The sequence below is a fragment of the Cebus imitator genome, unplaced genomic scaffold (genome assembly GCF_001604975.1).
Source record: "Cebus imitator isolate Cc_AM_T3 unplaced genomic scaffold, Cebus_imitator-1.0 Scaffold339, whole genome shotgun sequence".
NCBI classification, from domain to species: domain Eukaryota; kingdom Metazoa; phylum Chordata; class Mammalia; order Primates; family Cebidae; genus Cebus; species Cebus imitator.
The window spans coordinates 1,795,350-1,808,124 of record NW_016107654.1 but is presented as its reverse complement, the minus strand read 5'-3'; the positions used below and the strand labels follow the sequence as shown (position 1 = coordinate 1,808,124).

The following is a 12,775-nucleotide window of genomic DNA, read 5'->3' as shown; positions in this document are numbered from 1 at the left end:
GGCAGGTGATGACAGAGGCCTGGACCGGGCTGGCAGCCACAGGAAGGGAGAAGTCTAGGGGAGTCAGCAGGGGCCAGGGGGTGGCACGTCCTGGGGAAGGATAGCCGGCAGGGGGCAGATGCGGGTCCCGACCTTGGCCAGGGTCTTAGAAGTGTGTGGCCCCGGCAAGCAGCCCCCGTCTTGTGCGGGGGGGCGGGTGCTGTGGGACTTTGGCCACAGTGACCCCACTGCCTCCGCAGAGCATCCCGAGGGCCCCATCCTCTGACGAGGAGTGCTTCTTTGATCTGCTGACCAAGTTCCAGAGCAGCCGCATGGATGACCAGCGCTGTCCCCTGGAAGACGGCCAGGCTGGGGCTGCTGAGGCCACGGCCGCCCCCACCCTGGAGGACAGGATCGGTGAGTGTCCCGCTCTGCTGGGCCTTCCCCTTGGGTTCATCTGCAGGGGCCAGGACCAGGGCTTCCATCCTGCTTCCAGGGAGGAGCTTTCAGGGGACAGACCAGCAGGCCAGCTGCAGAGCACCCCTGTCACCGGGTGCACCCTTCCAGCCTCCAAAGAGCGGCATCCCAGGAAGTGTTTAATCAGCCCGCCCTCCGGAACACGCTGTCAGGGCTCATGAGCGGCCTTGGAGCGGGTGTGGGAAGCCGAATTCTCCTCCTATCACCCCTGAAAGGCCCAGAGGTGGGCGTGGGAGCCACAGCAGGGGCAGCAGCTGAGAGCCACCCAGGCCGGGCAGCGGCGACTCCCCCGGGAGCCGTGGGCCCCGGAGCACCATGGGCTGGGCTGGGCTCAGAGGTCAGCGCTCACCGTGGCCACAGCCCGAGCCCCAAGCCTCACCCTCCACCCCCTGCAGCTCAGACCTCGATGACTGCCTCGCCCCAGACTGAGGAATTCTTCGACCTCATCGCTAGCTCCCAGAGCCGCAGGCTGGACGACCAGCGGGCCAGCGTGGGCAGCCTGCCGGGACTGCGAATCACCCACAGCAATGCCGGGCACCTCCGAGGCCACGGCGAGCCCCAGGAGCCGGAGGATGACTTCTTCAACATGCTCATCAAGTACCAGGTGGGCTGCGGCCGGGGCGGGCTTGGCTCACGGCCCCTTTGCTATCCATGGTGGAGGCAGTGAGTGGGTCCTGGGGGGTGCGGTTCCTCCGTCTCAGGCCAGGTTTGGGGTATCACCAGATGGCCAGGGGTGCCTGAGCCTGGAGACCTACTACGGGGAGCCCCAGGCTGCTGGGGACACCAGAGATCCCCACAGAAGGCAACCCCAGGACACCCCCAGGCTGGGCCACTCTCCTTCTGCACAGGAACTCAGGGCGGGGACTGGGGTGGTCACAGGTCCTGGAGCTGGTGGCCTCAGGTATTCCCCGCCATCCCTCCACAGCCTCCACACCCAGCAGGGAAAACACCCCGAGAGTGGGGAGGGCAGGGGGACCCAGGGCTGCCGGCCGGCTGGCAGGTCAAAGGCAGGGGCCATCCAGGGACCCATGCAGTGGACAGCAGGGGCAGAGGGTCCAGCCCCAGAGGGCAGAGCCAGGGCCGGGGCTCCATTCCGGCAGCCACACCGAGGGTGCCCTCCCCACCTGTGTAGGGGTGAGCCGGGTGGGGCAGCCGGATTGGGGACTGCTCAGCTAAGCTGTCCCAACCGGGGCCTCAAACTCTGGGGGTCGTGCCATCCCTGTGGGGGGTGTAGCCACTGCTGGGAAGGGTTTCAGGGCCCATAGACTCGGGAACAAGCCGGGGGTGGGGGCAGCTTGGCCCACACACGCACCAAGCCAGCAGGTTTCCAGGTCTGCCGTCCTCCCCACAGCAGAGAGGAAACTGTGGCCCAGGGCCAGGCGTCCGACCGGCCACCTCCAAACCAGCCCCACCCAAGAGGCCCAGAGCCCCCCGTTCGCACGCATGCCTGCACCAGCTCCCGACCCTCCTGCTCCAGGTCCTTCAGAGAAGCCCAGACGCCCCCTTGGCCCCCTGGCCTTCACGCTGGAGCAGGCGACGCCCACGGGGTCAGCCACCTGACCCAAGGGGGAACCCTGGGGAGCCCCACGCTTCGCGCTCTGGGAGCTGAGACCCCAGGCCTGCCGGGTCAGCTCCAGGCTGTGCCAGCTTCCAGGGCCTGGCAGAGGAACAGCCACGCATGCCTGACCCTGGGGATCAGCAGATCTGGGGAGCAGGCCTCCCATGCTGCCCTGGCCACTGTCTCCTGGGCCTGGCGCACCCACACCCAATTGGAACCATTGGACCTGCTTTTCTGGGTGGGCCCGCCCTGGGCTCCTGGGGTTGGGGGAGAGAGAGGCCTCCAGAACCTGCCTCAGGGTCTGGGCTCCCAGCACAAGACCCGAGCATGAGGCAGGCCCCGGAGCCAATTTCCTGGGTCGGCACGGGGAGGCCCAGAACAGGCCCATGAGCAGTGCACGCCGGCCCTCCGGAACCGCCATTGTCCACTGGCCCCTGGACCACCGGGCCTGGGGAGGGTGAGGCCTCCAACCGCGCGTGTGTCCACCCAGTCCTCCAGGATCGATGACCAGCGCTGCCCACCGCCTGACGTGCTGCCCCGGGGCCCCACCATGCCTGACGAGGACTTCTTCAGCCTCATCCAGAGGGTGCAGGCCAAGCGCATGGACGAGCAGCGGGTGGACCTCGCGGGGGGCCTGGAGCAGGGGGCAGGTGACCTGCCCGAGCCCCAGCAGCAGTGCCAGCCCGGTACCAGCTAAGGCCCTGCGCCCACTGCCAGGCCCACCCTGCCCCCACCTCCGGATGCTGGGCTCACAGTCACAGCCACGATCTCCCGAGGCCATCGCCGAGGACAGGCACTGGGCATGCAGCCCCATGGCCTCCCTGACCCAGGGTGGCAGGCTCAGGCCAAGCTGCCCATGCGGGGAGGGCGTGCTTCCATCTTGGGCTGGGCCCCCATGGCTCTCGGCTTCCTCCCCTGCCCCCGCCACACGCCGGACAGGGCCTTCAGCATATCGGCCCCAACCCGGTGCTGTGCAGACTCCCCTGCCCTCTCCCGCAAGCCCTTCCCGCTCTGCCCTGCCCTGCCAAATGTGAAACCCTGGTGTCTCCCCCACCCTCCCGAAAGGTGTCTCTGAGCCTCTTCTTAGGGCTACCGTGTTCTGTCCCCCCAGAGCTGGTCCTTGGACAGCCCTGCGGCAGGCATGCTCCTCCCTCCGGCTTCATCCCCAGGCGGGCTCCCTCCAAGCCTGTCTCCCCACTCCTGCCCCAGCTGGGGGAGGAAGAGGTCAGAGACTACAGAAGGCCCTCCCAGACCAGTCATGGCAGACCAGGCTGCAGCGGCAGCCCTCAGGGTCCCCCACCCGAGTCCCAGGGCCCTGCTAGGGCCTCGATGGGGGTTGGGCCTGTCTCTAGAGCAGAGGGAACGGCCGGCCATGAACGTTGACCTTCAAAAACCCCAAGCCAGGAAGAAGGGCAGGGCCTGGCCCTAAGGATGCTAGCTGGCAGCGGGAACAGTGCCCAGTCGGTGGGTGGGAGGCAGCACCAGGCTCTGTGACCCTCACGTGAGTGGAGGGTCAGTGGAAGCTGGGGAGGCTTCGCTCAGCTCAACCCTGCAGTCCCCCAGATGAGAACCCCCTCCTCCCACCAGCTAGGGGAGATGACATCCCACTGTCTCCCCACGGGGAGGGGCCCAAAGGTCACCGAGCTCAAGACCCTGCGCCCCGCAGGAACTGCCAGAGCCTGAGATGGGCCTGAGGTGGCCTGCTCCTGTCCATACCCAGCCTTGGCACCTCCCAAGTGCCGTGGGCCCTGCCATGGCCCCACACCCCCTGGAGCTGGCAGTTCCATCTAGGAGGGTGCCTCCAGGCCCCGCTCTGAGGCCGGGGTGGACAGGAGTCCTGGGCCCGACGAGGTGACCCGCTTCTAGAGGGGCAGGGCCACACCCGAGGGCAGGGACAGATGCCCAAACACAGGGCCTCCAGGACCCAGCACCACCCTGCATACTTGAATGTACATGCATATTTATTGCTCACATGTCTGTGCCACGTTGTCAATGGGTCCTTTCCAACCCAAAAGGTACATTTGTTTTTCTGTTTTTCTCCTGAAAAATAAAGTCGCCAAGTGAGTGTGGCCCGTGTGGGCTTAGTGCCAGGGGTGGCCTGGCCCGGGTAAGAGGCTGCACTGGGCACAGTGTCCAGACACCACTCTCTGGGCCCCGGAGACCTCAGAGAGATGGAGTTCCCAAATTAGCCAGGCGTGGTGGTGGGCACCTGTAGTCCCAGCTACTCGGGAGGCTGGGGCAGAACTGCTTGAACCCGGGAGGTGGAGGTTGTCATGAGCCGAGATCACACAACTGCACTCTGGCCTGGTGACAGAGACGCCATCTCAAAAAAAAAAAAATGGAGTTCCCACTGCATTTAACCATGGGGCGGCTGGGGCGCAGAGGGGTGAAGTGGCTGTCAGCTGTCACCACTGACCCCTGCACCTGCCTTCTCAAGCCCCCGGCCCCTAGGGGGACAGAGCATGCTCTGAGCTGCCGGGGGTGGCCCTCCAACAGCCCTCCCCCGTCCCCCACCCCCATCAGCCCCACTGCTGCCACCCACCCTGCAATTAGGAGGGAGAGGTCCTTCCCTGGAGTCTGACCTGACCCGGTTTGGCTCAGGGTCTGGGCTCTGAGGTGCAATGGAGGAGCTGGAGGCAGATGGGCAGTCTTGGGGCTTGTCTGGGCAATGCCTGTGGCAGGCAGCACCCCCACGGGGCCCCATCAGAGGACACACAGCCGAGCTGAGCAGTCGCGCTCCCCCTCGACTCGGCCCATCTGGCCATGTTGGCAGCCACAGCCCCAATGTGCTGGCTGGCTCCATTGCCACCTCCACCCCTGAAGGGGCCTTGGGAACCAGAATGGACGAGTACTCCAGGTCTGGGGTCCCAGCCAGCTTGTGGGCAGTGGCCCAGGCACACAGGGTCCAGGTAACCTCGCAGGGCCTGGGACCACTCACAGCTAGGGAGGCACAGCCTCTGAAGGTGCGGCTGGGAGCCTTCTTGGAGAGGCATGCTATACAGATGTCCAGGCCAGCAGCTGTCCCTGGGAGGCAGGGATGTCCCAGAGGGGTGGCAAGTGCAGAGTAGGGGAGAGTCGGATGGCAAAGCCCCTGGCAGAAACCTGGCTGTGGGAGTGGGCTGGGGGAGGGAAGGGCAGAGGGAGACGGGCTCCAGGGTACCTCAGGCAGGAGCTGGTGGGACGCATCTGGCTCGGGGGTGGAATAGAACTTTACTCCCTAGGAACATGCCAGCCTTGGGAGGGGTGTCCTTCCAGGGCCAGCCTGGGCCCAGAGGTGCTGGCAGCAGACACAGAAAGACATGGTAGTCTACCTACCAACTCCTGGCCTCCATCTCCCATCTGTAAGAAGAGGATTGGCCTGAGTAGCTCTCCATCCGGTTCTGCACTTCCAGGTCTGAACTGCTCCCTGGACCTCCCAACATGCTGGTCCAGGCCCTCTGGAGGCAGTGAGGCAGCCAGGCCAAGCCCAGCCCCACTGGCCCCTGCACTTCCAGGCCCCCAGGAGACCCCCAGCCAGTGCCTCTATGGAGGAGCAGGCCAGGGAGCGGGGGCTCGGCCCGGAGGAGAGTTTCCACACGTGGCACAGAGGCTCCGGGTGGGAGTAATAGAGGGCTGTTGGTAATCGAGGCAAAGCCCATGCCAGGAGCGCACTGGGAAAAATGCAGCCATGCCCTGGCCTCCCACGGGCTGGCTGTGAGCTGGCAGTCCCAGCCAGGTCCCACTGGGAGGGGCCGCACTGGGTCCCTGTCTCGCTGTCCTCCTCCACCTCCCACCACGCCCCATCCCGTCTTCGCTGTCAGAGTGTGGCGGGTGATTAATGCTGAAGGTCACAAAGCACAGAACATTTCTGCAAATAAACAGGCCCCTGCGTTTGCTCAATTTCATAAACACAGGGACATCTGTGGGCAGTCAAACAAGGCTGGAGATGAACCCCACACGCCTCAGAGGCCCCAGGGGCACGCACTGCCCACTGAGGGAGGGAGGCCCAGCTGGCTCCCCGGAGGGGCCTGGAGCTCCTGACCCTCGGCCATCAGAGCTGCTGGTCCTGCGTGGGCCAGGTCTCAGGTCTGCACTGACTCACAAAGTGTGGATCAGCAGAGCTGTCCGGGAGGACGGCAAGGAGCTTGCAGGGGAAGGCTGAGGCTCACAGGAGTGGTGACCTGCTCAAAGCCATGCAGCGACAGCCAGGAGGGGGTCTGACTGTGCATCCAGCCTCCTCTCCACGAACCCGTGGCCCTTGTGGGCCCATGCAAGGTGACTCTGCATAGAAGGAACCATGGTGAGGCCCAGGGTCCTGCGGCTCCAACGTCCCACCCAGCATTACCAAGGATTCAGAGCAGTCCTTCTAACTCCAGAAAAAGAAACGCCACCAGGGCCACAGGCCCCGGCACCCGGAAGGGATGTTTGTTTATTGATAGAAAACAGGCCAAGTCCGGAGAGGCCCAGGACCAAAATATCCTTCTGGAAGGCAGAAGTCCCACAGTGCCGGGGAGCGCAGGGGTCAGCTCGGCTCCGTCTTGCCAGGGCAGGTGGGATCCTCATCCTCACCCACTTCCAGAGCAGCAGTGGATGTGGGGGCCCCTGCAGCCTCCAGAACCAGTTCCAGGGCCCCCTCGCCAGCCACACGGTGCACCTGCTCGCCTCTGGCCGCCAGGATCTCTTCAATATTTCTGAGAGGCAGGGAGGCAACGTGGCTCTTCAGGTCCCCCTACCCCCGCCCTGCACTTCAGTCCCCTCAGGGCACCCCATGCCCAGCACTCCTGTGGCAGCAGGCCACAGGGGCACCTCAGACGCTGGCCCATGCACCCCCACCAGCCCTGTGTCTCGGCTGGTAAGCGCCACCTCAGGAAACCAGTCCCATCCTCTACGCGCCAGAGGGAAGTCTACACAGCCCTGGGTCTGATGGGAGGACAGCCCCAGCCCCAAGGGCCAGGCACCACCAAGCACCTGGCACGCTGGTCTCAGACCTGCTGCTGCAGTTACTGTCCTGTCCTCAGATGAGAACGCGGAGCTCAGAGGGCAAAGGACACTGCCCGGGACCTCCCAGCCAGGTGGTGGCCAGGCAAGGCCCGGACCAGGCTCCCCACACCGCCTCCACTGCTCTCCCGGCAGCCAGGGCCCACGCCCTAAGCCTTGCTATTATGGGCCAGCCACCCCGAGATGGCAGAGGACAAGAAAGTACTACACCAGAGAGGGACAAGGCTGGCAGTGAGGGCAGAGGGCAGGCAAAGAGGCAGGGCCACGGGGCAAAATTTAGCATCTAAAATGTACCCCTACATGGGGCAGACTTACACCAAAAAGCCGTCTGGGGTTTCTGGGAAATTCTCATTTAACTGTGTGTCTTGTACTGACAAGGTGACTGGATTGCCAAGGTGGGATCTATAAACCTCCACACTAGGGGAACGTTCGCCCGAGAGAGGCCAGGGTCCTTCTGGGTGGGCTCCTGGCCCAGCCCTGGGGTAGAGGCCTCACCTTTTTCCATTCAGGTCCGAGAACCAGCCCAGGTTGTCTGCGATTATGTGGTGGTTCTGGCAGCCCGGACAGGTCACAATGACCACGCCTTGGTGATAGGCCAGCTTGGAGATGCGCTTGGAGGACCTAGTCCCACAGACCTGGCTGGGACGGGACAGCTGGTGAGGCTGCGAGCGCCGCCACGCCCCTCCCGGGAAGACCCACCCCTCGAGGGGTAACTCCACCCACCTCGCCGTCTCCGGGGGAGGCCCCGCCCCTGAGATAGCTCCACCCACCCCGCGCGCTCTCTCGGGAAGACCTGCCCTCGAGGGGTAGCTCCACCCACCCCACCCACTCTGGGGAAGGCCCCGCCCCCTAGTGATAGCTCCACCCACCGCAGCCTCGGAAGGCCCCGCCCCAGGGACAGCTTCACGCCTTCTCAGGGTCCGACTCCGCCCCCTCCCAGAAGGCCTCACACCCACCTCGCCCCACGGGATGGCTCCACCCCTTCCTGTGACTTGACCCCGCCCCCTCCGGAAAACACCCTCCCCGGGCTGCCTGTCCCCGCGGGCCGTCTGGCGCCAGGTGTGGGTCTGGCCCCGGCTCCGTCCCGCCGCGCGCCCACCTTGCAGGTGTAGACGAGCTGGTAGTGCGCCACCTCCACGCGTCCCAGCGCCGCCTCCGGCCCCGGCTCGGAGCTTGAGCGCCGCCATCCCCAGGCCAAGGCCCGCCGCCTCCCTGCGACCTCCGTGCGGGCCCTGCGGCCCCATAGCCGCCTCAGACCGGACTCCGGGGGCTGCAAGCGGCACAGCAGCCTCGGCGCACCGCCCAGCGCCGCCCGCAGCATCCCGCCCTGCGACTCGGGCCGCCCAGCGCGGGCCCCGCCCCCCCCGCCATCTTGGAAGCGGGCACCGGGCGGAAGCGGCCTGCCTGGGCCTCCGGGCCGGGGCGCGCTGCGCTCTGCCGCCCCCTGGCAGCTTGGTGGGGGCCCTGCGCCCACGTGCTGCCCGCACCCCGAGGACATGGCGGGTCCGCAGCGAGGAGGGACGGTCCCAGGGCTGCTCGCGAGTTAGGAGCGGGAATTCGGGTCACCCGTGCTATTTATTTACGTAGGCGCGTTTTCTAACACTTACACAATGCATGCATGTATCGTGTGTTACACGGTGAAATACGGCAGACCCTCAAGTTACACAAATGCGTGTGCACGGGTGGCGAGCACCCGTGTGGGCTCCGCAAGCTGAAGGCCGCTTAACAGAACACCCCAACGCTCGGCGGCCCGGCTGGGGCTTTCAGGGCACCAGACTCCCGGTTCCAAGCCCAGGGCGTCAGCACCCTTGGGTGTCAGGGCCGGTGGGCGTGCCCTGGGCCAGGCCCTCGCTGCTGCGGCTAGGAGCCCTCGGTGTCGGTGTTGTCGCTGCCCGTGGTGTTCTCCCGGTCCGCCTCCCCCTGCCGCCAGCCGTTCTGCATCTTCCTGAGGGCACGCTTCCTGCGAAGACACGGGTCTCAGGCGCAGACCCGGCTGCCCCTCCCCAGTCCGCTTTGGAGGAGGCTGGGGGCCACCTGCCTACCGGCGGTAGTTCTCAAAACTCTCCTTGAGGCGCCGCCGCTCCTTTTCTGGGGGCTCCCCGCTGCTCAGGCCTGCGTCCTGGAGAAGGGGGAAGGCTCAGGCTCTGGCTGGCACCCCGAGGGACCCCCACCCTTCTCACGCACCCCCCACTGGCCCCTGCAACGGAAGACTGGTGGGGAGGCAGGGAGCCCAGACAGCGTCAGCCCAGCTCAGGGCCAAGCTCCCCCTGGGGGGCCTGCCTGTACCCCGGGAGGGGAGCCGGAGTGGGCCTCCTGCATTTCAGATGCCAGGACACAGCCAGGAGGCCAAGCCTCGGCTCCAGCCTGGGCCCCAGGTCTTTGTCTCTACAACAAAGCCCAAGGCAGCCTTTGCTGTCAGGGCTCCTGTCCAGCCTACTCGGGGCGGATGCTGCATCTGCTGTAAAGGCCCCCGAGAAACCAGGACTTGGCACATCCACTTCCAAGCCCCGGCAGGCTGCTGCAGTGCTCCAGAAGAGAGGGTGGCCCCTTCACATCCCAGACACTGCACACCAAGCACTGAGGACAGAGACCTCGTGGTCACCCCTCAGCCTTTGGGACCACTGCAGGGGGTGCCCAGGGTGAGGAGCCACCCTCCCTGTGATCAGTCACCCTGAGGCCCACAGCTGGGGGAGCCCATCCCGGGACAGCCTTACATGGGGGGTCAGTGAAAGCTGCTCCTGGTGCAGAGCTGCAAAGGGCTGCTCCTGGCTCCCACCACCGGCCAGGCCACCTGGAAAGGAGAGTCATTCCTGCCCACCTGCAGGGCCACGCACAGCTGGGCTGCCACACCCCTCCTCGGCATTGCTGACACCCTGTGGGGCTGTCTTCCAAGGCCTGGTGGGACCCCCACGTGGGTCCAGTGTAGACTGCATTCTGTAGGTGACACTGGGACGTGTGGACTTGCGTGCCTATTTATTGCCCCAGGAGGGGCAATGGACAGCAACCCAGGCCCAGCACTCCCACCAGTGACTGCCTCTCCCTCCCCACCCCTGGGGACACTTGTCCTGCCAACTGGGGCCCCAGGTTCCACCTGGGCTCTGTGGTCTGTTCTCTGGGTGACCTTGGCCATTTTACGTATCCCCCAGCCCAAGCTTCCCCGTCTGTGGAGGGCGGGTGGTGGAAGCAGAGACAGGCTCGTGTCACGCACGGCTGCCTGCGCTGAAGATGGGCCTCACTTGGGGCAGCCGGGAGGCCTCCGGGTGCACAGCCATCACCTCCTCACCTTTGTCTGAGAGCTGGGTGTCCTCCTCCAGGTCCTGGGGGAGCGAGAGCTTCGGAAGAGAGGTGAGATGTCCCATTAGGCCCCTCTGCCAGGGACTGGACCTGGCCACACTGCCCGCCCCAGCTCTTGGCCATCGCCATCACCCCCTGCACAGAGCTTCTCATCGACTCAGGCGCCCAGCCAGGAAGGTCCTGCCATGAGGGTGCCAGGAGGTGGGCACTGTCCTTACCCTTTGAGCTGTCGGAGGCCTTAGTGTGCGGCTGCCTGCTCTTCCTCCACCCAGCCTAGCCACCAAGCAGGACCACGTGATGGGGAGTGTGGGGCTGTGCCTGGTGGCAGCTCGGGTGAAGGTGGGGCAGTCCTGTGCCGGCTGGGGGCTCACTCACCTCCTGGGAGCTCCTGGGTGAGCCATCCTCCAGGTCGGAGCTCTGTGGTCATAGAAAATGGGGTGAGTGAGCTGTGGGGGCCTAGGGCTCAGCAGGCACGGGGCGGACAGGGCACAGAGTGGGTTCCTCCGGGGGCCCTGGGCATGCCCTCAGCCACCACAGCCCCCTCCATGACCAGAACCACCTGCTAGGCTGCCTGATGGCCACGCCCAGGCCACACCCTGGCCCTGCAGCCCCACTTCCTGTTGGGGCCCCAATCTGCCCCTGTGCCCTCACCCCCCTGCGAGGAGGGGCTCCGTTAGGTTGGGGCCCATCACAGAGGAGGGTTGGGTCGGGAAGCCCAAGGCCAGGGCGTCCTGAGGCTCCATGCTCCCCAATCCCTGCGTCCCCCCAGCTCCCCTCCCTGCCCCATGCACCAGGCCCACCAGGACGAGCATCTCCAGCTGCTGCCGCCTGAGCCTGCCCTCCACGGCCAGGAGCTGCGCCTCACGCTGGAACAGCTGCAGCTGCAGCTCGTCAGCCTTCTCGCCCAGCTCCCGCACGTGCTTGCGCAGCGCGTCCTTCTCCTGCAGGCCCCGGGCGTGCAGGGTGTGCAGCTCCTCCCGTGTGGCGATGGCCTGATGGGACAGCGCAAGGCCAACCCTCATTGAGACCCCCAAGCTCGCCCTGGGTCCTTAGCCTGACCACCCAACTCCCAGCAGAGGCCCCGAGGACATCAAGCTGCCGGCCACAGAGGCCAGCCTCGGTCCCTCCTTTTTTGTGCTGTGCGGACATGAAGCCAGATTTGAGGGATTGTAAAGGTGACAGCTAAGACAGTATAAGGAAAGCTCACGCTCGGAATAGTCCCTGCAGCCCTCTGTCTCCTCCCACGCCTGCACCCCCAGTGGACACAGCGTGTGCTATGCACCCCTACACGTGCACACGGGATGAATTTTGGATGCGGCTTGATATGGAGAAGCTGACCGTCCATAGCGAAGACTCCTTCATGAACACAGCACACTTTACCATCCCTGTCCCCACCGCGGATACTGAGGTGCAGGAGCAAACGTGCAGACAATGGCCTGACCACCCACGCAGCAGAGGCTGGGAGGGCCTCACCTAACGCCTGCCGCCGACACTCCAGCAAAGACTGGCAGCTTCCCTAATCCCTGCCCACCTCCCCTCCCCCGCACAGCCCCGAGGGAGGCCCTGCCCTCCCCCCAACCCCCATGGGGGCACAGCTGAACCTGCCCTTTCTTCGCTGCCTTGGGGTGGGCCAGGTGTGAGTGAGGCCGTGGTGGGGCCCCTACAGGCTCTGAGCCTGCGCTTCTCTCTCAGGGGCAGGGGCTTCCTTTATGGCCCCCAGGGGTCTCGTTTTAAGGCTCCTGATTCGGGCAAACTGCCCTCCAGCGTTCGCTGAAGCAGCAGTGGTGTCCATCAGAAACAACCCTAGAATGGGACTTGGGACGGGACCTGGGAAGCAGACACAGCCCTGTCCTTGCTGCCGCCTCAGCCTCTCAAATAGCTGGGGCCACAGGCGTGGGCCACCATGCCAAATTTTTTTTTTTTTTAGACAGAGTCTCATTCTGTTACCTAGGCTGGAGTGCAGTGGCGTGATCTCAGCTCACTGCAGCCACTGCTTCCTGGATTCAAGTGATTCTCCTGCCTCAGTCTCCTGAGTAGCTGGAATTACAAGTGCCCGCTAATACGCCTGGCTCATTTTTGTATTTTTAGTAGAGACAGGGTTTCACCATGCTGGCCAGGCTAGTCTTGAACTCCTGACCTCAGGTGATCCGCCCACCTCGCCCTTCCAGAGTGTTGGGATTACAGGGTTGAGCCACCGCATCCAGCCAAGATTGTTTTTCAAGATTAAAAAAAGCTACTGATGAGATAAATTAAAAGTGAAAAAAAAAAAAAGCTGGTAAAACAAGACAGAAGGCTTCCATTTTCATAAAACAAAAGCAAAAAGAAAAATGAGAGAGAAAGAAAAAAAGATTCTTTCCTATGATCCATGTTAGAGGGGAAAAAAAGAAAGAAAGAGGGAGGAAGGGAAGAAAGTAAGGAAGCAAAAGAGGAAGGAAGAAAAAAAGGAAGGAAGGAGGGAGAGAAAATGAGCGAGAAAGGAAGGAAGATGAG

At 64.4% G+C, this 12,775-nt stretch overlaps 3 protein-coding genes across 7 annotated transcripts in view; 1 reads left to right on the top strand and 2 right to left on the bottom strand.

The window, feature by feature from the left end:
- GPSM1 (G protein signaling modulator 1) overlaps nt 1-4,083 on the top strand; it is a 29,814-nt gene extending 25,731 nt beyond the window's left edge. The window contains exons 12-15 of one of the 4 annotated variants that reach the window (XR_005196476.1): nt 240-396; nt 852-1,060; nt 1,808-2,119; nt 2,172-2,489. Coding sequence is in view for 2 of the 4 variants with exons in the window: in XM_017505658.2 (XP_017361147.1) it covers nt 240-396; nt 852-1,060; nt 2,505-2,711 (573 nt within the window). In the remaining 2 variants the exon portion in view is untranslated. The other 3 variants (XR_005196475.1, XM_017505659.1, XM_017505658.2) reach the window with 3 other exon arrangements.
- A 2,281-nt stretch (nt 4,084-6,364) lies between these two features.
- On the bottom strand, nt 6,365-8,507 carry DNLZ (DNL-type zinc finger). The gene is made up of 3 exons (XM_017505661.2): nt 8,091-8,507; nt 7,487-7,626; nt 6,365-6,684 (listed from the first exon to the last, which is right to left on the bottom strand). The coding sequence occupies exons 1-3, from the start codon at nt 8,487-8,489 to the stop codon at nt 6,516-6,518; spliced, it is 708 nt and encodes a 235-aa protein (XP_017361150.1). The 5' UTR covers nt 8,490-8,507; the 3' UTR covers nt 6,365-6,515.
- Nucleotides 8,508-8,547: 40 nt separating this feature from the next.
- Nucleotides 8,548-12,775, bottom strand: part of CARD9 (caspase recruitment domain family member 9) — a 9,640-nt gene continuing 5,412 nt past the window's right edge. For both annotated transcript variants that reach the window (XM_037730337.1, XM_017505660.2), the window contains exons 8-13: nt 11,086-11,277; nt 10,661-10,702; nt 10,275-10,323; nt 9,706-9,782; nt 9,034-9,110; nt 8,548-8,951 (exon numbers count right to left, since the gene is read on the bottom strand). In XM_037730337.1, the coding sequence (XP_037586265.1) occupies nt 8,852-8,951; nt 9,034-9,110; nt 9,706-9,782; nt 10,275-10,323; nt 10,661-10,702; nt 11,086-11,277 (537 nt within the window). In that variant the 3' untranslated portion in view covers nt 8,548-8,851. The remainder of the gene's footprint in view (nt 8,952-9,033; nt 9,111-9,705; nt 9,783-10,274; nt 10,324-10,660; nt 10,703-11,085; nt 11,278-12,775) is intronic.